The 23,079-nt window shown below is 41.8% G+C and overlaps 1 protein-coding gene across 6 annotated transcripts in view; it reads right to left on the reverse strand.

Moving 5' to 3' along the window:
• Positions 1 to 18: 18 nt before the first annotated feature.
• MAPKBP1 (mitogen-activated protein kinase binding protein 1) overlaps positions 19 to 23,079 on the reverse strand; it is a 103,214-nt gene continuing 80,153 nt past the window's right edge. For 2 of the 6 annotated variants that reach the window (XM_048306292.1, XM_048306291.1), the window contains 11 exons: positions 18,967 to 19,115; positions 18,215 to 18,264; positions 17,451 to 17,687; positions 16,325 to 16,494; positions 14,568 to 14,713; positions 14,008 to 14,178; positions 13,070 to 13,148; positions 11,201 to 11,511; positions 9,484 to 10,395; positions 5,999 to 6,084; positions 19 to 5,021 (listed from right to left, as the gene is read on the reverse strand). In XM_048306292.1, the coding sequence (XP_048162249.1) occupies positions 4,728 to 5,021; positions 5,999 to 6,084; positions 9,484 to 10,395; positions 11,201 to 11,511; positions 13,070 to 13,148; positions 14,008 to 14,178; positions 14,568 to 14,713; positions 16,325 to 16,494; positions 17,451 to 17,687; positions 18,215 to 18,264; positions 18,967 to 19,115 (2,605 nt within the window). In that variant the 3' untranslated portion in view covers positions 19 to 4,727. Of the gene's footprint in view, positions 5,022 to 5,998; positions 6,085 to 9,333; positions 10,396 to 11,200; positions 11,512 to 13,069; positions 13,149 to 14,007; positions 14,179 to 14,567; positions 14,714 to 16,324; positions 16,495 to 17,450; positions 17,688 to 18,214; positions 18,265 to 18,966; positions 19,116 to 23,079 lie in introns of all 6 variants that reach the window. The other 4 variants (XM_048306289.1, XM_048306290.1, XM_048306294.1 and 1 more) reach the window with 3 other exon arrangements.

Raw genomic sequence — 23,079 nt, forward strand, 5'->3', positions numbered from 1 at the left:
CCGAGGGAGTCCCGCAGCTCGGTAACAAATGGTCACGTTTTTATTGAAACAGTTTAAGACACGAAGTACAAATGGATACAGAGTTAAAAACAGCTCCCGCGGGAGCCTCACAGTGAAAAAAAAAAAAAAAAAAAAAAACAACAACAACAAAAAAAACCCCAACAAACGGAATTTTTAATTTTTTCCCAAATAATAAGTAAAAAAAAAAAAAAAAAAAAGACAAAGTATTATTTTACCTAAAGCCAAAAGTATAAAAACACGCATTTATAAATAAAGCGGGGGGGGTGGGGGTGGGGTGGGTTGTTTGTTCTGTGTTTTAGAAGACGGAAGGAAAGGGCAGTGCGGGCGAACAGGGGTGAGGAGGTGCCCGCCTGGAGCGAGGGCGCAGGAAGGACACGCGGGGCGGACATGGCTTGTTCCGAAGGCGGCCGCCCGCGCGTGTCCCCCGTGGTGACACGAACACAGCCCCAGCGCCCCGTGTCATTCACACACACGATCTCAAACATGGGACACGCCGGACCCACCCAGAGAAGGAAGCACCTGCTCTCTCGGGGGACTGCTAGACCTGTCTACCATTTCAATGAGGTTTTATGTCATTTAGTGTCCTGGATGCTACACATCCAACGGGGTGGGGGGAAGACACTGTATACATGCATGAATTTACCAAGGGTGTTTAAATACCTGCATTTCATTTTTTTTTTTCTTATATATAATTATATACATATTTGTTCTTTTTAAAAAATTAAGTTGGTATGTTTCTACTCCCGGAAAGAAACGTCCCAATTCCTCTGAGTCATGATGAAGTCTGCAAAACGGGGAGGCTGGGAAGGGGGCTGCTGTAAGGCCATGCCCCATTCATCACCTGGGAGGTCGCATGGAAAGGAGAGGACAACCTGAGAGAGGAGGTGGAAGAAATGCGGACTCCCATACACACAGCTCCTGGGTGCTGCTGAGGGATGAGGAGGAGGAAGGTGTTACCTGCCTGCAGCAGGAAATAAAAGAGTTTGCTGCCCTCTCAGGTTGCAGCCCTTCCTACTGTCCCAGTTCAAGAGAGCCCCAGAACAAACTGAGGCCTTCCACAGGCAAAGCAGTACTACTTACAAGATGGAAAAGAAACCTAAAACTTCTCATATTGATCAGGAATGTTGGGTTGAAGGGGGAAAAATATATGTAAAGAGGATAGGTAGGTCAAAATTATTTTTTCAGGCTTTATGTTAAACAAATAACTTATCTTAATTGCTGTGCCTATGCTAACACCCACACAAACCAGTAAGAGGGATCATGAACCATTAAGAAGGATAGACTCAAATTTATTACCTCCTCCAACAAACCTCCTCACTTCCCAGGCAGTTACCATTCATTATTTCTCTACCTGGCCCAATGGACAGCCTGTGGTGAAACATGTTCACAAGGTGCAAATGCAATGCATTTATGCTCTCTTTGTTCTGTAAACTAGGGGTTTTAGGAATATTTCCTACTGCCAGCAATAGGAAGTTAGCAGGGAAGAATTAGTTGGATCAGTCTTAAATCATAAAGAGCAACACTATCTCCTCACCCCTCTCAGCAACAAACTTGTGGCACCAGCGTCTCCTTTACTGGGCTTCTACTACTCAATTCAAAACATCAAAGCCTTGAACAAGCAGCTCATGATTTTGCCATTTAAGAAAAAAATAGTTGCTTAGAGAACAGCAAGAAGCAAGAGGCTCAATAGAACATATTTTAAAACAAACTCCTTCCAATTCATTCTTCAATTACAGCTCACCATCTCCAAGTCCTATATCTACTTTCCCAAAACCTTTTGGTACTGTATCCTTCACAGGTATTGGCCAAATGGTGTTCCTCAGACCAAGACCATCTCTACTTCTACTCTATTTTCCTAAGTCTTCTACATATACTATTCTAAATTTATTTTAAACTACACAACTATTCTCCAACTGATCTACTTGCCCAATACTTTTCTTGCCATCATTCTGATCAGATTTTACCTCTGGTTTCCTGTATACAGCCATGATCTCAAGTAAAATCCATTCCAGGAAACAAAACCCACTCTGATCAGCTTAAAAATCAGATTTGCTTCACACAACTTATTTCCAAGGAGCTTTGTTTCATATGTCTATGCCAGCTTTGCTGGTTGTTGCCCTTTACCTTCGTGGTAATTTCATTCTCACCACTGGCTCTTCTGCATCATCTCTGACCTTTTTGTCACTATCTCAAAGTTTAAATTATAAAATGGTATAAAATTGCACAAGGAAGTACTATAAAGAACCCTCAAACCATTATCAACAGTACCGAAATATACCTGGGTTCAAGGGACTGCTATTTTTCCTGAGTGTCTTGTGGCCCCAGTACAGCAAGAAATTTCCTGTATACTAGGACATATGTTCACAGTCTGAAAATGGAGGAACTGGTCACCTCAAAAGCAAGCTTGACCCACGCTAACTCCCATCACAGATCCAACATGACTGTCATCACACATTCCACTCATGGCATCTCCAGCTCACCTTTTCACTCAGAGAAACTGCCAGAAATTTCCTCTCTGGTTTCCAACTTGCCTTCCTTTGCAAAACCTGTCTGTGCAAGAGAAGCTGCTCATGGGACCAAGCACACCAGCTGATTCAGCACAATACAGTGCAGAGACAGGACTAGAAAATAACCCCTTTAGAGTTTCAGTACAAGACCATGGAAGTAAAGGTTAGCAAGGACACCTGAAACATGATTAGGCAGATTTCAATTACAGGCAGAAGTAGCTGGAAAGCTCTCCAAGAGTTCCCTATACTGCCATGTCCTGAAGCACTCAGTAGTGATCAGGCAGCAAACCTGGGGATCACAGAGAGATCTGGGGAGAGACAGAACTGCAGATTATTCAGCCCTAAAGTTACTCACGAGAAACAGGTTGTCCTATGCCAGCCTGGCCAGACCAGTAGAAAGAAAGGCTGCACTGCAGATCTGCAGTCACAGAAAGACAGAGAAGCCAACAGACCACATTTCCAAGTGCCACAGGATTTCAGACAGAAGCAGCCAGAACAGTAAAATGAAAGAAAACTGCTTCCACCCTGTAACCTGTGCAACCAAATGATGCAGTCTGGCTGCCTCTGACTGACTTCCACAGATGCTAGCGGTCTGTCTCCCACCAAAGGCTTGTTGCTTGCATTAGGTTTATGAACTGGGATTACACTGCTCTGCCTTAAAATAAATGCAAGACAGACTGGAGATGGAAGAAATAAAACATTTTGTGTATTTGCCCCTGTTGTTGAAAGGAGTGGGAGTAAGGGGGAAGGTGCTGAAGAATTTCATTGGTTTAATTTTTTTTTTCTTAGCTTATATCATTGACCTAAAAACATCACTGGACAATTTTAAGCCACAACAGACACAAGTCAGCATGGGTTTAGAGAAGCTCCACAGGGCAAGAAGAATATTGCACATAAAAATGCAAGAAGAGAAGATTTTCTGTTTCTCAGACCAGAAATTCATGAAAAGCAAAGAGGCTGGAGAAATGGTCTCATTTGAAAATATCTCATTTGAAGTTCTTAGGAAATAATTTTCTGAGGGGATTTGAAACAGCTTTACAAAAGGCAAGAGAATCCCAGCCTTCTTGGGATGTAAATATCCTGTTTTCCTGTAAAGGCAAAGAGAATTCATTTTCCTGTCACAGAGAAATGAACAAATGACACAGATGACCCATGGCACCAAAGATCTCTCAAATTCAGAGTCACACTGTAAGAGATGGAAACCAGCTTTTTCATGTCACTTCTCCACAAATAAATCATAACATCAAAGTCAATATCCAACTCCTAATCATGAAAGGTGGCTGAAACAAACTTTAGTATTGTATCTAATTTCAATTTTTAAAATGTCTGCAGAAAACCCGGTCTGAAGTATCAATGTAACATCAAATTCCAGATTAAAAATACTACTAATGAATTCATAAAGTAATCTCCAAAGCATGGCCCAAGGCATACAGAGCCTTTCCCTGGAGGTGAATGCAGATAAAATACAGTGTGGGGACTGTCTTGACACAAGAGGAAAGCAGACAGGGTTGTCATAACAACAGCAGGATTACTACAGGGAACAAAACTAAGGCAGGAAAAGCAAGAACAGCAAGACAAGATCTAAGCAAAGAACAGTTCATTAATTGCACAGACACTCCAGCCTGTCTCCTTGTTGGGGGTTTATAATACAGATTGTTTCTCGCTGGGATATGGCAAAGGGATTGACAGTTTTTTTAAAGGACAAAGATAACAGCCACAAATGTGGCATAGAACAACAGTCAAGAGAAATAAATTAATAAATAAACCCATTAAAAGTCTGATTCTTGATTCTCATGAAGTCTCGGAGAGGAAGGGATTGGCTTCACATGGACTCCTTTGCTTTTAGTCAGCAGTTCAGAATTTGGATAAACTGGATTTTCTTTGTCTTTTTAGGTGTCAAACATCCTGACCTCCTGGCTATGAAGAAATTTCAAGGCAATTTCTCCAAACTCCTCTTTCAAGACTTTGTTTAGAGACAGGAAGTTGAAGACCATTGGGAAACAAATGCTAAAACTGTGGCCAGCACATTGCTAAGAATTGGAACAAGTCAGTTGTTGGAGCCTGAGGAAATCAATTTATAAAGGTATCCCCACCAGCCCTAGACCAGCTGATGGTAGGTAGCATTGGTCTGAAGCTCTCTCTGTGGTCCTCTCTTGTGATTACTTCTGTGTATTCACAAACACCTGAAAGCCACCCCTCTTAGAGTTTTTTGTCCATGCGCCGTTCCACAGCTTGCAGCAATAGCTCCGAGTACTGTTCCAACAAAGCTAGTGTCTGCTCATCTCCTAAGCTCTTGGGACTCGGTAGATTGGCACCACATCCCTCATTCAGTGGGCTACTGTTATCTTGTGGCTTCACCGGTGCCTCCTTATCTTTTGGAAGCTCTTCTGCATCCTTCAGAGAGTCCAATTCTTTCTTCATTGAGGAGAATGTCTCTGTCAGGAGGCCTGCTATTTTATCTTTGTCAGTAGAAGATTCTGTATCATTTAATACCTGAAAACAAAGGGGGGGGGGGAAAAAAAGAATGCGTTGGGGTTTAGGTAGAGCACCAAGTAAGCCATTTTAGCCCTTTAGGGAAGTGATGCCATAAAGACTTGCAGACCAATCAAGTCTACTTTTCTTCAAAATTTGAGACTGCCTATTTAGACATATTAGCAGGATATGCATCCAATAGTCCTAGCTGCAAAAAATCCAAAGGCATTACTCCAATAGGACAGATATGGGAAGCACATTTTTGGGTAGTGTTCCCCTTATAGTGGGCTTAAGGAGGTACTATGTCTCCCAGCTGCAGCACAGGGCCACAGTCTCCAAATGCAGCTGGTCCCAGGAACAGAGCAAGGTCAGAGAGCTGATGCAAGTGCTGTGGCCAGAGCTGCAGAGGACCATGTGGCAGATGCTCACCATCAAAGTCTCACACTCATTACAGGAGACTTGGCAGATCAGTGCTAAGCAAAGAAACAAAGAGCTGTTATATTGCTCTGCATGTAACTGGTCTGGTCGTGACAGGGACAGGCAAATAGCTGCATGTTCCTATCACAGCTGGATTCCCATCGTATCCCACATTTGCTAATCCTTTTCCCAGGCATCAAAGACAAAGAACACATGAGGATAATAAAACTCAAAGCTCCTATAATATTTCATATTCCTGAAATACTGTATAACCATTAATTAATTCCCTAATACCCCTTTGAAAAAGAGCATAGTATTATCTTCAGTTTACAGATAGGCTAAACAGACTGAAAACTTAATTGATTTGCTCAGAGTACCATAGCAAACCATTGGAAAATCCAAAAGCTGGAAATCAGGAGCTCCTGCATCCCTGGTTCAAGTTGAAGATGCAGTCAAGTGGGCAGCCAGGCAGCACGTGTCACTGAACACACAGTCAAGAGAACACCTTGAGGCAGCAAGCACTCACATTCTGTGTAAGATGTCTGTGGGCTGTACCAGAGCCCGTGTGTGAGGTCACTCACCCTGCGGTAAAGGTGAAGGGCTCTGCGCATGCTGTCCTGGAGCTCGGATACCACGTGCTCACACTGCTCTATGCTGATGCCTGATTCTGGATGGGAGGAAAACATAAAAGCTCAGGTTAATGCACAGACACTCCACTATCTGCAACCTCATAGTTTCATAAGGAAACAGGTTTTTCAGTGCGTATCTGAAAGATCACATGCACACAACTTCTCATTCAATCTTCAGAACTGGTTTGAGCAAATCATTAAAAAGGCACATTCTGCATGAGCTTTTCTTCAGACTAACTAGACATGCTGCTTACTTCAAACACCCCTATTTTTCCAGTCTTTAGACTCTCCAAAGTCAGCAATGTTTTTCCTCAAATTGCACATTTTTGTTACAGTCACAGAGAGTCACAGACTACCCATGTGATTTCCAATTACAATTAAAGCCATGTTTGTATAAGGGCTTCCAGTGGCAAGAGGGACTCATCCAAGGGGCCTCTAATTTAGCTTCCACCTAGTGAGAAATCTACAAGCGCCCCCTCATGCATCCTTCTGCACAGTGGACAACTAAAGCACGGAGGATGATGGATTATACTGAATTATTGCAGTGTTCTCTAGCAAGGACTAAGGTCCAGAGGAGTGGTGAGAAGCAAACTCAATCACAACAGAACTGCACTGCTGAGCAACCCATGACACACACTGCTGATACACCATAATTCAAAAATGAAAAATAAGAACAAGCAACTGAGGGACAGCATCTTCTGCCTGTCCCCACCAGATATTATCTCCAAAACATGAGTTGAAGGCCTGCAATCTTTTATACAATAAACACTTTCATGAGTTAGACATAAACCATGAACAAAGACATAGACACACAAACACAATCTTCAATTTGCAAAGGCCTGGACAAAGGCCATTCAACTTCTTTTAGTTACCCAAACCCATTTGACTTCTTTTAGTTACCCAAACCCAATACTTTGTCACATTAGCACTGTAATTTCTGCAATTCTAAGAAAACCATCTTTGAGCAGATTGGAGAGGACCTGAGCTAATTTTACGAATACATCTAGATGATCTATAAACAAATACAGCTTGAAAAACATCTCTTTATACATAAACAAAAACATCTACAAAGAACAAAAGGGTAAGAACAAATCCTTCCATCTGCATTCTTTGATCCTACATCACCCATGGAGTCCGAGCACAGCGGGCTTCAGTGCAATCCAAGATTCTTGCCTTCTGCCCCCCTCCTTTCCTCTTTATGTTTGAAACCCAGCTGTTTCTTATCATGATCATTTCTGGATTTCTCCTCTGATCATTGTTTTTATGCTGGTCTCCAGGTCTGGGAAGTGCCAGTCAGGAGAAAGGTCACAAAACCTAATATAAATGCTTAAGTAACAGGCATTTTCTGCCTCTCGGGTGTGCAGAGCAGAGCTCTTCAGAAACTAGCAGAGAATATTAAACACAGCAACAGTATTAAGCACATCTATAGCATATTAACTGTAGATGTCAAAATGCTTTAACAAGAACAACTAAGTCTCCTTATTTGCAGCCACTACACAAGCAGGAAATAGAAGGACAGAAAAATTAAGTGGAAACCCAAAGTAACAGTGCAAGTCAGAATCAGAATGAGTCTCTATCAACCCTATAGCTTTAATCTAAACTGCCACATTGTGATTTCCAGAAGCCACAGTAAGTTGTTCACAGTGATGGCCAACTTGGATCTAAACAGCTTTGCCAGCATCTACCACTAAAAATTTGGGAAATGTGGTCTGCAAGAAGCTTAAGGCTGACAGCTGCCTACTGAGAAAAAAACATTGGGGATCCACAGTGCTACATCATTCTAACTCACTAAAGGATGCTGTTAAATATTCTGTCAGGGTGTGCAATGTCTTGGGAGCCATTAAAAAAATAAAATCAATACTGAAAAAAACCTTGCTCTTTCTCTGTGCTACCTGTGTTAATTCTGCAAACTGACCAAAACCCATTTGCTATGTAGCCTGATTCCCAAATCTAGAAGAGAAAACTCAGCCTAAAGAGTACAGACAACTACAATTTTGCTGTAGAATGTGATTCCACAGCTTCAGGCTGCATCTGGTGCTGGAAGAAACCTCAGCCCTGTAGGGGGAGTGTCTGAAAATTTCAGATGCACTCACTGTTCCTCAGAGCAGCTACAGTATGGTAACTGCAGGTCCCTTAGCCAAAACATCACATTCCCTGTTTTACATAACAGTGCTTCAATCTTAAGGTGTTTGATCCCTCTAGAAATGCAAAAAGAAAAATAACAATGCATCAAAACTAGATTATCCTTCTACAATGCTTTGGTGCAGAAATATTGTGCTTCCCCATTCCAATGAATGGTGCAGCAGCCTGGCACCACAGAAGGTAATTGATCACAGGATTACAGAGCTATCCCTTCCCAGATATGAGTAAGAACAACATAACAAAGGAAGTAGAAAACTGTATAGCCCCTGAATGTACAAGGTATCAGTGCAGTGGTTAACATACAGCTTTCTAATGCACAACTCAGAAAGGCGTATTTCCTTTCAGATTGTGACTCAAAAGAAAAACCTCAGCAGATTATGTGGGACTAAACAGTCTCTTCTCTGCCACTGGAGGTTTTCCTGCCTTGGAGGGCAGGATTTTTGCTTCAATTTGAACTTGCCTGCTAGTTTTCATTTGACTGAAGTACCTTAAACTGAGGCCTGTAACAAATCTTAGAGCTGTTTTCAGCAGATGAAAGTTTTTCAGCTTGTACCTTTTTCTCCAAACTACAGATAATTCAAAAATTAACCCACATTTTTTAGGTTCAAACCCTGCACATGCACTGCATACTCAGTTTGCAGACATGTCCTCAAAGCAGGGTGATAACATCACAAAGACCTGCTTGCTCTCATAGGCAGCTACAGCAAGGAGCTCACCTCCATCAAGCCTTACCTCAGGGGAGAAAATCGTATGCAAACCCTTCTGGACCCTGTACACTTGCATATTAACAAAGGAAAGTTTGAGCTGCCTGGCATAACTTCACTGTCAGTATTATCTGTGCTTGCTTGGTTCTGCTAGCACATGTTTGCCTGCACCTTTATTTGCTGGCCAAACATGCTCTGAGAGGAGTGTGGGGGATGTGACCTACACACTCAGGGGTGTGTAGGGGATTCCCAGCATGTCAGCTTTTAGCATTGACCACAAAGAAGTTTGACCCCCTAGAGGTAATTGTACAGCTAAATCACTAAAAAAACCGTGCTGAGGTCTACAAAACATTCAGCTAAAAAGGACTGTCAGACATAAGACCCAGAGGAAATGGAAACTAAAGATGGAGAAAAAGATGTTAGATTGAAGAAGTGTCTCACCATTGAGGGGATGGTTTATGGAACGAGACAGGTGCAGACAGGACGAGACAGGCCAGAAGCTGGACGTAAAGAAATGTGATGGGATCGTGAGGCGGTTCACAAAGACAGGAGACAGAAGGGGGAAGATAAGAGATGGGTATCCATGCACACCTGAGACCTGTGCCAAGGCAGTTACAGATGTAGGAGACCTCGGCCTGATGGGGTCTAGTGGGCAAAGTCCAGGTTGGCCGTCTAGCACACAGGCGATGCCGGTGATCTGCTCCCTGCCCCTGGGCAGTGTGCTCTCAGGAGACCTTAGGGGCTGGCCCTCTGACACCTCCCTCAGTTTTAGACTAGTGACCCCTGGCTCATCCTGGCAATCTGTCCTTGAGACTGGATAATCCACTGGGCTCTCCTTAGCAACTCCTGTTGGGATCTCTCTACCAGGAACCAGAGACCCAGCAGTTTGATTCTCCCTCTTGGAGGCTCGGAGCTCAGGAAAAGAGGGTTTCTTTTTAGAGGCCCCAGCAGGTGACTGTGGAGACTGTGGCTCAAGCAGGGCTTTTGTTTTGGTAGTGGGTGAGAAGGAGGCCAGTGTGGGTCTATCAGGTAATGGCTTGGGAATGTCAAGAATCAGATGTGCTCGGTTTGATGATGCCAACTTGCTGTGGAAGGACTTGGGAGATGAGCAGTTTACAACTGGCTGGAGTGCAGGTTTCACTGGAACATTTTCTTTCACTGGTAGCTTAATCTTCTCAGCATCTGGTGTGGAACTAAATTGTGTCTTCTCTGTCACTGGAGGACTAGTCCTCCCATCAGTCAACATTTCAGTGGAGCAACCAAGGTACAGATTTTCCCCTACAGATACGCTCCTTGACATCTTAGCCCGGAAGCTGGTTGTGGGGTTCATGTAGGACTTTGGTTTTGCGGCCCTGACATCTTTGGCCAGCAGAGCACCAGATCCATCCATCTTCAACATACTGGCTGATAACACCCTGCAATTGTTAGGTCTGGGATCCTTCTCAACCACCAAAAGAGTCTGAGGACGCTGCTTGGCAGAGGATATCACTCCAGGACCCTTATCTGTGAAAATTAAACAGACAAACATACCAAAAATAGACAAGAGCCTGTGAATTTAGGAGTGAATTCCTAAATCAGAATTGAATGTGGCTCAGCTCAGCCCTGTGAGATGTGTACAAACATAACCACTCGTTCCGGTTAGTATCACCAAGCCCCAACATCCTTCTTTTTTTCCCATCCCTCATCCTGCTCACACACTGCTGCTTTCCTCATGAGACAGATTTGTTCTCAAAGTGTATGGTCAGAAGACCTCGGACCACTGTGACTCTTAAGAGAGAGGCCAGAGGAAGCAGGCAAAAACTTATATATGCTGTTGTGGTGATCAGGTGGGGTTTTTTGGTTTTTTAAAAAAACTTATTAATGGTTAGTAGGTTGATTGTTTCAAAAACAGAGTTACTTCACATGGAAGACATGGATACAGTAAAATCCCTGTTACTGTCTCTTCCTTCCCTCTTTCTCTCCTCCTCACCCTGGGGAGCTTCAGTCTTAGCTTGGAGCAACCACCCACAGCAAGAGAGAATTTCTTTGCAAATACATCATTTCACCCTTGCCAGTGCTCCTCCCACAGCTGCCAAACAAATATCAGGGACTGATAATTAGAATACCAGTATCTGCATTACAAATTAAAAATATTAAATTATATTTTAAATTAATACGGTTATAAATATTTTCCCTTGACAGGCTAGGAGTTAGAAGACATGTCAAGCCTGTAGCTCAGAATGCAGAAAGACAAGCTTAATTTAATTCCTCCACTCAAATGTCCATTTCATTCTCAGGTTCATACCATTATTCCAACCTGTGTCCTTACCCTCATGCACGAGGTCATGCACTGACTGTGCCTTTCTCATGACTGCATTCACAGGCCCTTCTGGAAAGGAGGCAATAACCCGTCCAGGAGCCATACCAACTCTGCTGGCCTCCAAAGCTGATCTGCGTTTCTTCTGCACATAAATAGCTCGATTTGAATTTACACTCTCCAGGAGCTGGCTGTTCTCCAATGCATCACCAGGATGGCTGCTGTCATTTTTCAACAGGTTTGGTGTAAACTGACTGGTCTGGGTTGGTGGCTCAATGGGCTTTGAATCCAGTGTCAGATTTGACGAAGAGAGTGACAGTCGTCTAAAGAACACAATAAAGAAATCCCAGTTAAAACAAGTAAGTGTCTTCCCCTGGATAGACAGGAACATGCATTAAGTTTCTCTGGAACAAAGAGCCCCTCCCTGTCTGGACTTTCTTGAGTCAAAAATGCCCTAAGCTGTTACCACTTAATTCTACTCAACCCTGCAAGCTCTGGTCTTCAGGCATTTGACTATAGGCTGCGCAATCACAGATACCATTGGGTTGCTGTTTCCAGGAAGGACACTATAAAAAGTGAAGACAAAAGAGAAGGAAAAATTTCAGGCATAGGAAAGACTAGGCAAAGTCAGGTCAGGTCTTTTCTCTCAGCTCACCTTACTAAAATTTAAATCTCTTCAATTCTAAGATAACCCTAAGAGGAAGTAAATACACTTTCCTAACATTATGAAAGCATAATGACTTGGAAAGCTGGTCAGTATCTTTAAGAGGAAAACCTAATTTCCTCTTCCTCTCCACTTCAGATAAACACAGTGGGCTTACTTCAGAAAGGAGGCAACTTTTAATCTGTCATGTTTAAACATCTGAACAGATTAAAAGCCCAGAGGTTTTCATAACCAAACAACTACTTTCCTTGTAACATCTCTAAAGCACCAGTGACTTCCCTCACTCAGCACCGCAACTCTCCAGAAGCTTACACAACAGCTAACCACTGGCTTTCTTCCCAAAAATACAGTCTCAACATGAGACAGACCAAGAGGCGCTCCTGACAGCAGCAACAGCAGCTGAATACAGTAATAACAAACAAATTTCCCTAACATGCTGAATCTGGATACAGCTGGTGAACCTTAGAAGATGTATTTGAATCTGCTTAGTCCTACGTAATGAAATTCATTCGAGCTGAGATTTTAGGTAGTCATTTTAGAGGAATACAGGAGTACTTTTTGTTTTAAAGACTTATGAACCCAAATCAATAAAACCATTGACCTCATTATTTTTTAATTTGTTTTGTTGGGTTGGTTTTTTTTTTTTTTTAAATAACAAGGAAAACAGCTTGCAGAGGCCTTTTGGGGTGCTTTAGGGTTGAGGGGGTTTTGGAAGAGTAATATCCCTATGGGGCTTTGTGTGAGACACCAGAACACCCTGTGAAGGCATGGGATCAAGAAACAAAGCTGAGTAAGAAAGGACTGTAAAACAAAGGAAAAGTTGACAAATCTACTTTCATTGTCCAAGCTGAATGAAATGCAAAAGAATAAACAGAGCATAAACAGTGAAGAGTAAATCAGGTTATTAGTAATTCCTCCAACTTAATCAACCAAGGCATTAATCATGAAACAATTAAGCACATTGTTGAAAGAGAAAAAGAACAAAACAATAGTGTTACATCAGGAAGAAATAGAACAGCTAAAGTGACCCAGGATAGCTTGTCCAAATCACAAGAGTCTGCAAGCAGCCTGCCAGGTGCTGTGCTAACACTTCACTGTGCCTAGGCACACCAAGGCCAGAAGTTTTCTCAACTATTTTCACCCAGGACCTAGCATAAGACCGAATCATATTAGCATAAATAGACAGACAGAAACACTCAAAACAAGAAGAGCCATACCTGAGAGCCGGGGACTGGGAAAGAAAGCGAGAGGAAATGCTGAGGTTTTCGGTTCTCTCCAGATTCCTACATGAGCCACCTAAAAATTTTGGTTAAAGGAGAAAGAAAAATGAGCAGTTTATTTACAGAACATTCTCACACATAGCTTTTCTTATCGTAGAGACTATAAAGTGTTCCCTCATATCCAAAGGGATTTTTTTAAGCTAAAGCCACAGAGAATGAAATAATTATATTTCCTTTGCCTTTAGTGTTCTACTTCGATTACTCTGCCTTAAGCTGCTACTCTCCCTAAGGGTACGCCTCCTCCTTTTTTGCTTCCCTTTGTGTCCTATCCTGCCTGTAGGACTGAGAGGCACTGGCATCAAGCAGAAAACAAACCAATCAAAGAGGAAAAAAAATAAAACGAAAAAAGGAACCCAAACAACTCACATAGATATTGCTGCCTTCAACCATTTTAAATTCTAAAAAGATATGCTTTTTTCTGGAGTTGGTCGATAAAGACAAACCAGCTCCTTTGCCACTCTGATGTCTCCTCTTATTCTCTCTCTCCACCCAGCATTTCAGCCTTTTCTTTTGTGACATTGGCTATGCCTTGATGCACCACTAGAGGCCACTGCGTGTCACCTATGGGGGGGGGTGAACGCGCAGTCAATACCTTCCTTCACAACAGGAAAAGCCAGTCCGGGAAAAACGTAACAGCTCTTCAGGATTCCAAACTGACACAGAGGCCAATCTCGTCACAAACGTACACACAGACCGATGAAGTTAACAGATGTCACTCTTCTTTAGGCCTCTTACGCTGTTTTCCATTTCTGTCCCCCTGCCCATTTACACACATCCACGAAAGCCTAGCAGAACTTGTAGCCTGGTTTGGCTTATACAGGGGAAAAAATCAGGACTGACCTTACAAAGTCTCCCCACTGAACACAGAGAAGTACCTTTTCCATCACTGTTGCTCAGGGTCCCAAAATGCTCCTTGAGGAACTTTTCCTGATCAGGTATCTGAGGAATTTCTCCCTCCGGCATGCTAGTACCCACATCCTCTTCTCCTTCTTCTCCATCCAGGTCTGAGACACCATCTACACTTAGAGGTTCAGTGCCTTCAGAATCTGGGAAAAGACAAAAAACCCGCAGTGTTGTAAAAACTTAATGAGAGTAACATTAGCAAAGTTCAAAAAAACCAAAAAATCAACCAAGATGCTAAATTGAACCTAGAATGTTAAAAGTTAATCAGCATTACATGCAATAATTCTCTAATCTACCATATCCCACTAACAGCATAGGCTATGGCATAATCAGCACTAAACCTGCTTCCTTGGCTAGCAAGGTAAGAGAAAGCCAAAGGTGCACAAGGAAAGAAGTAAAGGACATCAATTCCTGCTTCACTGAGGTGTCTGTTCAAATGCTCCAGTACCAGTGTGATTAATAGGAGTGTGACCTCAGGCCAGCTCATGGCGAGCTCACACATAAATACATTTATGAAGTCTTTGCATCTTACCTTCATTTGGATGGTCTGGGCTGGACAGACGACTGCTGCTGTAATCTACAGAGCAGGCACTGTCTGGGCTGTGTTTATCTGGACACCCATTACTGTGATAACCTCTGCAGAGCTTCCCATGGGGCAGTGCTTTTACCTGGAACTCACTACAAGAGAGACAGGAAGATACAGCACTAGAAGAGAGATTTTTTTACATGTAAAGAAGCACATTTTAACTGTTACAAGGCCTTACCTGTGTCAGTAACACCTTTTATTATAAATGTAAGGCTTTAAAGAGAAAAAGAAGTTTATTTCTCTCATCATAATACAGTATATTTTTTGCATTTCATTAAGCTTGGACAGTGAAGTCCCAAGGGGACTGTCTTGATTTTCTGGGTGTTGTCAGTTCCCATGATTACCAGGCACCAGCACCACACTGCCCTGGCTTGATTTCCAGCACAGGTGAGGAACAAATGTACAGGTTTACATAATGAAAAAGGGACTAAAACCACACCTATACCTGCAGGAGAGAAACCCTAGTTTGCCATAGATTTAAGCTCTAATACACTTTTTTCCCATGTTCATAACCTGCTTCTTTGGGCAAATTCTGTGATGCAAAATATACAAGATTCTGGCTTTGAGAAAGACTAATTTAGTGAAGAACATCATACAAAAATACAATCTTGCATGACAGGGTTACTGATTTCTGTTGTGATCTCATGAATCTTATTTTGTCAAATGTCACCAGCACTGTTCTTTTGCCTGACGCCTAAGGACTTCAGTTTTCCACTTTTTGAAATACTTTGGTTTCCAATGTACTCCAAGGTAAGGTAGGATACAGAAGACAATCAACAGAACTGAATAGCAACTACCCCTGGCAGCGCCCAAACTCTGTAAACCTTGCCACGTGTCCAGTCTGTATCCAACATCGCCAGAGGGCCTCCCTTTCTTACATGATGGAGCAGCACATGGGTCTACTCTGTCCAAATGTTATCACAAAATTAAAAATGAAAAATAAAGATAAACTAGGCAAAACCTAGCAGCCTCAACTGCAAAATCTTGGCATGCACTCTTGCATAAAAGTCTGTCTAAAGCTATCAGCCCCACTCTCTAAAACATAACAGGAGAAGAGAAAGGAAATTAAACAGCTACTAGCATCAGGTTAAGAGGGAAATGAAAGAATAAAATTCAGGGAAGGGGAAAAAATGGAGCACAGAAAAATTAAATTATATAGAATTAAAACAGAAGAAACAGCAGAGGAATAAAAAAAGGTTTCCACTGTCTCCAGTGTCCTTTTCAATTCCTTCTGTAGCATGCAAGTCATTCTATTTCCCATAAAAGAGTAATCACACACTACATTTGCTAAATTCTTGCCCAGTTTTCATAAGTAAGCATCCTGTCATTTCTCCTGGGTAGGCATTTCACAGCCACATATGTGTCACTGTCAGTGAGTTTTCCAGCTTCCAAGTTTTCCCTTGCTATTTTCAACCCAGATAAGAGAGAAAGCAAAAAGGCTGCTCCCAAGTTGTTTATTCAACAACAAAAAAAAAAAAAAAAACTTGAAGGAGACTGCTAATGTGCAGTTTCCTCAGAGGAAAATTATTTTAATGGTGCCTTCTTAGTTTCATATTCCTCTAGCATCCATCTGACATAAAACTCACAACTAAACATGCCTGACATCAATCAGGCAGTAAGTCAATTCAAAGTTACCATACAAGCTGCAAGAAAATCAGAACAGAAACATCTGAGCCATGCACAGCAGAGAGATTATTTTTAACCTGCTAGAGTCTGTGGGATGGATTTCATCTTGCTCAGGATAGATTACACATTCCTCACTCTCAGAAGGTTCCAGTTCCTGAGAGAAAATCCCCTCTTCACAAGACACAAGCCGAATCACTTGGGGTCGCACACAAGACCCGTTATCTTGGGGAGGTATTGAGCTGCCAACCTGGTTTAATTAAAAAGAGAGAAAACTAGATATAACCAGTGTTTTAACTTACATCAGCAAGTGCTGTGCAGGGTTAGAAAGTATGCATTACAGCACAGAATACGATCAGCAATCTGAGATCAGAAAACACAGCAATCCTATGTCCTTTCTGCTCCTTATTTACTAAACTTGTCAGACTACTGCTGTACTTTCCTGTTTTGTTCCTTGTTTGCAATTCCTTAAAATTCTTTGGTAAAGTACTCTTTGACCACACATCAGGAGTGTAAGCCATGTGGCAGCAGGTTCTTCCATTACCTTCTATGGACTGATCAGACAATTCACTAAACTGGCCCACAGCTGAAAAACTGAATTACTGTATACAACAATCTCAATCCTCTTCTCAGTCACACAGTTATAGGGGAAAGAAAACCATTAATGAAGCTAGGCACTGGGACAGACTGCTACTGGAAAACAGGCACTAGCTTTCTGAGGATGAGCACACATTATTTGCTGTGATCCATCGATACAGAGATTAGAGAGAATTTACTAATCTAGCACAGCCCACAACTAAGGGAATCATGAGCCACATTTCAGTGGCTACTGGAGTCAAGAAACTGCATCCCAGCAGAGTGAGCTAACAGTTAACTAGGTTTTTACACACCTGTAATTCCAAGCTCAACTTCTCAGCTTGTTTTTGACATAAGTATTCAAAGAGCTAAAAGAAAACATGAGGTTGTCCTGTCATTGAAGAGAAGCCTTGATCTCATATGGTCTCTGCTGTAAGACAGCAGAATCACACATTGCAGGAGTACTAACTACAAAAGAGTTATCTAATAAAGTTCCTCAGAAGTCACTTAGAAAACCTTTAACAATAAAAAGAATGGCATCAGGTAGTAATAAATGTAGGTAATAACAAACAGATGCAGGACAGACACACTCAGAGTGGGTTCACCTCCTCAGAGTACTACTGTCCTTACTTTGTTGATGTGCACCGGAAGGTCAGTGTGCTCTTCTCTGTCATCCCCATTGCTGTTTTGAGACAGAGAGTCCCGACTTGGAGAACGGGAAACAGAGAAGGACTCCAGCTGGCGCAGGTCAAGCATGGATTTCACAGTCATCTCTATGTTGCTGGTTGGCTGGGACCAGCGACCACGTTGCCGGGGCATCTTGCTCATTGGTGCCTCTGAACGCTGGATTGCTGCTATCTCTTTGGCCTGAGGGAAATTAAGAGACAAACTATCTTAGGGACTGAGTTTTGGTGATGGAAAAACAGGAGAAAAAACACAAGACCCACAGAAAAACACAATTATGTCCATCTCAATAAAAGTCTCAAAACTGAGAGACAGCTTGAAATTAATCATAAAGCATCAAGTAAAAATTATACTTTTGTTGTTGCCTCTTGCACAGTTGAACAGTTAAATGTCTTGCTCAGATCCAAGTATATGAATAGCTTCAGCACCACATGAGATTCAAATCAAAAAGGAAAAGACAAAAGCATAACATCTGATGGAAAGACACTGATGTAAAAATCCCAAGTGCAACTCTAGATTCTAAACACCCTAGTCTCTTAAACTAGGCTCTATTTTGCCATCTCCAAATCATTCTTCAGAGAGGCTTCTCAATGGTTTCCCACCACAGCTGCACCTTTCCCACACATGCAATGAAGATTTTAATCTCTCTGGGAATTTCTTCTTCAGTTTCCCTATAACAAGAAATACAATCTGAAGGTTTAGTAACTCACCCTCCTCATTTCCCATTGGGAAAGGCTTCTTGAGAGGGTAAGGTCTGGATCTGGAAAGGTAAACAGATATGCACCTAGTTGACATCCTAGCCAGCAGTCTAGCTTTTGAACAAGCTCTTATGTCATCTTTCCATAAAGGCAGTATTCCTACACCTTTTGAACCACTGTCAACACATGCTTTCCCATGGACTGTGCAAATCATTGTATCAAAATTTTAATGGAGACATACAGTTTTATGTAAGATTTTCATTGAATCAGCAGACCACTGCAGAACACTTGCCATAGTGCAGTGCAAAGGCTTGGGAAAAAAGTCTGCTCCAATACACTGTAACATCTGTGGTAAAAATACATCAAATTAATAATAGCAATCTCTAAGTTTTATCAGACATCTCTAAAATGCTCTCTTTTGAGAAGATTTCTTGATCTCTTTTGGCTTCTGCAGACTTTTAATAGCTTGTGGACCCCAGCCCATGAAACTATTAAAAAACAAATTTTTTAGCCAGTTGGAACTAGCAAGAAACTTGCCAATTTAACAACTGTATTTCTAGACAGAGAACTCTGAAATGTACCCCTCTTCTGATGCAGGCATGGGCAGCTTCACATTACCCACTGGTATCTATCCATCTGCTTCTTTTTTGGTCTCTCTCTTTCTGCCTGTACCTTGTTATCCCCAAGCGAGTCTCTCTCATCTTCTCCCTTCACATCCATGCCATTTTCCTCCATCTCTGCCCACGCCCCTCTCCCATTTATACCTGAGTCTCTCTCAGTGTTGCAGTTGGACTGAATATGGAAAGACTGCAGCCCTCGTAACTCATCTTCATCATTCCCTTCATCTTCACCATCCTTGTCACTGTCTGATGAGAGTGCAGGCACAGAGGACAAGGCAGAGATGGACTCATGCCTGAAAGGTAGGAATTAGGAGGAGTATTATGGTTTATGCAAGAACTGCCCACCATTTCAATCCTTACACCAGTTCTCCACCTTATCTCCATCCGTATTCAGGAGGCTTCCTCAACTCTCTCAAACAGCCCTCGCTCTAGCACAACCCACCTCTGAGAGACTGGGCAAGCTAAACCCTGCACAAGGACGTGCAGAACCTGCCACAGAAATGTTCTCATATGCATGGAAGGTTGACAGAAGTCAGAAGTAAACAAGTCTGAGAAAGACAAGTGGAATGAAACTGGGCCTTCCATTTCAGACTCTGCCAGCTGATAAGGTCAAGATGGTAGATTATATTTGAAAGGCAAATATTTTTCCCACCCTTAAGCATTTCTTCTCTGGAACTGATTTACACACCAAAAATGTCAGAGATAGTCTCTGAAAGTAATTGGGTTTACAGCAAATTATCCCATAACAGAGGTTCATTTCAAGGATTGCTCCAGGCAGAACCTGAAGGCACAGCCCACACACCATAAGAGCACCATGCTGACTATTTTAGCTTTCAAGCACAAGGATCACATAAAACATATCTTGGGCAGATCTTTGATTAAAGTAGATCAAGACAAGTTTTACCACAGACCTCAGAGGCACTCCCAGCACAGAACAGCCCACTACCAATCAAGGACATTCAGTAACACCAAATTTTACCCTCCCTCTTTCTCGTCCTCTTCCCTTTCCTCCACTCACTACTTCAGCCCACAGAACCAAATGAACAAATGAACCTTTGGACAATACTTAAAGAAAGAAAAATCCCCAGCAAACACATTTGAGTAGCCCTCACTCCATGGCCTTGTGCTAGAGTGCCAAATTCATCATTAGTGACATTTATAGGATATCACTGGTGGGTGTTGAGTGCCAAGCATTATTCATGAAATAAAAATAGCTCATCCACCAAATACAGAGCAGTCTGGCGAGGGACCAATTTCTCCAGCAGCTGACAGACAGCAGGCAGTACTGAAACACGGTAAGACACAGCTAAGGTATTTTAATCTTTTCTCTTCCTGTGTAGTGGCAGAACACTAATTTCCATTTTTTTAGGAGTAATAACTACCCAATAATTTCAGATGAGCTTTGAAGTGTTCTAGCAAAAAAAAGTGAAAGTGACTGTAGCCTGCAGAGTTCTCAAGTGAAAAAGTTTCATTTTGGTCATCCACGTCTACTTTTGACATTTGAGTTTGTCAGTCTCTTCATCTTTTCTACTGTCTCCTTGTATGCCCATCTTGTCACTCTCAGGTTCCTGTGTCTAAGCAGGGGAGTCCCAACAAAGCCCAAGCACTACAGTATGTTTGAGGTTATGCCATGTTTCATCCTATGACATATATTAATTACGTTTATTTGTGGTAGGCAATATTAACTTTGTATCAGTAACTTTGATAGCATCCATCTGCTTGTATTCATCATGGTTGTTTGAGGAGTTTATTGAGACAGAAGGGTTGGATTATTAGACCTGTAAACATCTAGCTGGTTGAATACCTCACAACAATGAGGTGATATGGCGAGGAAAGATTATGTGTTTGTCAAGCTCCTATGGGTACTGTCATTGGCGCAAATGGAGAAGGGAGGATTGCTATCCATGTCTTTTATGTTACAAATAGAAAGATGGCCCCTGTCCATCAGATGGTGACTGAAAACATTAGCGAGGGGGGAAAAGGTATGTTCTAGTATCCTTAAAGTAGCAGAGTAAGAGAATGCAAAACATATTTTGGAAGTCAGATGGGTGTTTATTCATACCTCACAGGAAGTGATAAACAAGTTATGAAGTAACGTATTCGATACACATAAGGTTATCTTGCATTATCCCAGCAAAAATTCCCGCTCCTCTTTCACATCCTTCTTTTTACAACTCAGGTATGCTTTTCAAACTTAGTTCTGTAACTTGAAGGGAGACAGATGAATGAATGATATTTTCAAAATGATCCTAGGCCCACTGACTTGAAACTGAGATACTCCTGAAATGAAAACTAGGCTCACAAGATCTTGAGTGTTTTAACTGTTGTTCTTGCCCAAGTCAACCCTTCAATTCAGACTTCACTAATTCAGACTTCACTATTTCTCCTTTCTTTCCCTGCCTTCCCCCATGTACTTTGCATTTTCTCCTAAGTCCCCTGTTGCACACATCTCCTCAATACTCTTCCTCAGTTCTTTTTCATGCTTAGATGGGAGTCGGTGTAATGTACAGTGAGTTTTCAAGCACAGAAGCTGTTTCCAAATAAGCACCACATGAGAGCATTTTGAAAATTAAGGAGTAAGACTTCTGGGGTTTGCGGAATTCCTGCTGAGAGCCAAACCCCAAAGCATCATTATATGAGAATGAACGTTTCAGAGTAGCTATTCCAGAACAGCATGTACAGACATGTCCAATTCTCATGATACATGTGACTCAGAGCAAGTGTTTTAATTGTACTTGTTCATCTTCTTTGCTGAGGAATGATCCCATTCTAGCATCATAGAATCATAGAATCATTGAGGTTGAAAAGACCTCCAAGATCATGAAGACCAACATCTGACTGAATATCACCCTGCCCACTAAACCATATCATGAAGTGTTATGTCTATTCATTTATTAACACTTCCAGGGGTGGTGACTCAACGATTTTCCCTTGGGACCCTGTTCCAATGCTTAATGACTCTTTCAGTGAAGAAATTTTTCCTAATGTTCAACATGAATTTCCCTTGAAAGGGAAAGGGCTTGAGGTCATTTTCCCTTGTTCTATTGTTAGTTGCCAGGGAGAAGATGCAAACTCCCAGCTCACTACAAGCTGGATCTTGTTCTATATGGGGCACCAGTGTCAGTTGCCCTTCAGCTCCCAGTTTTTGAAGGGTCAGACAGTACAGGGTGAATGGCAAGGAAGAACCTTAAATTAGAAAGTCTTCAGGACATGGTATAGACTTAAAAGCACCAGATGTCATAATGGAGTTCTAGTATATCTGATAATAGGTACTGTGTATTATTTTGTATGACCTGAATCCAACCCTGTTTTGTTTTCTCAAAACAAAACAAAGCAGACAAGAATGGCAACTATCCATTTAAAGAGGTATGTTGTCAGCATTCCTACTCTGATCTTGTGCTACTTAAACCCTCAGCTTTAGGGATGTATTTATGAAACGGTAACATCCTGTGTGGTAGGTATCACTGGCAGATTATGTCCTCCTGCTTCCCCTTCAAATGTTGAAGTGTTTTAAAAGGAGTTATTCTGGTTTTCCCCACAGAAGGATCACAGTCCACTGACTTCAGAGTTCACCTAGTGTTATAATTGCAGTAGTTCATCACAGACTGAAGCACCATTTCTGATAAGGCATCAAAAGCCTGCCCCAGGGAACAAGGCAGCTTTCCTGGACTGGACGAGACCCACTGAGAATTTGATAAGGAGCTCTTCTTTCCAAATATATCTGATAGCACACCGTACTTCTTCAGCATACATATATAACTTTTATGCAATTTGCATAGCATTTTTATCTCCTGCTATTTATAATAGAGAGTCGAGGAAAGCCACAAATATAGTGATTTTTAAAATTAATATGAAAAAATAGAAATGCCCAGATAAAAAATTACTATAAGCCTTGCAAACATTCCACAGTAAAATCAGTTTAAAACTTGAGACAAGCTTTTCTAAACTATAAATGCATACTTGGATCAAAACCAAAACCCTGCTAAATGGCCTTTACATGATCCCTTCACTGAAAATATAAAAGCCTTAAAACCAAAATGTACCAGCAATATCAGCGGAGTACAAGTTCTGTTATCCTCAACTATCAAAGCTCCTCATGTTCAGAAAAAAGCACACATCTGCAATGACCACAACCAGAAGCAGAACTCAAAGGCTTTCAGGCACAATATGGAGAACTGTGGGTCATATAGATCAGAGCAGTTCTAAGATAATACAATATCCCATAAAGGTGAGTCAGAGGAGAAACTTTAGTGTCTA

This window comes from Corvus hawaiiensis, chromosome 6 (genome assembly GCF_020740725.1).
Source record: "Corvus hawaiiensis isolate bCorHaw1 chromosome 6, bCorHaw1.pri.cur, whole genome shotgun sequence".
NCBI lineage: Eukaryota > Metazoa > Chordata > Aves > Passeriformes > Corvidae > Corvus > Corvus hawaiiensis.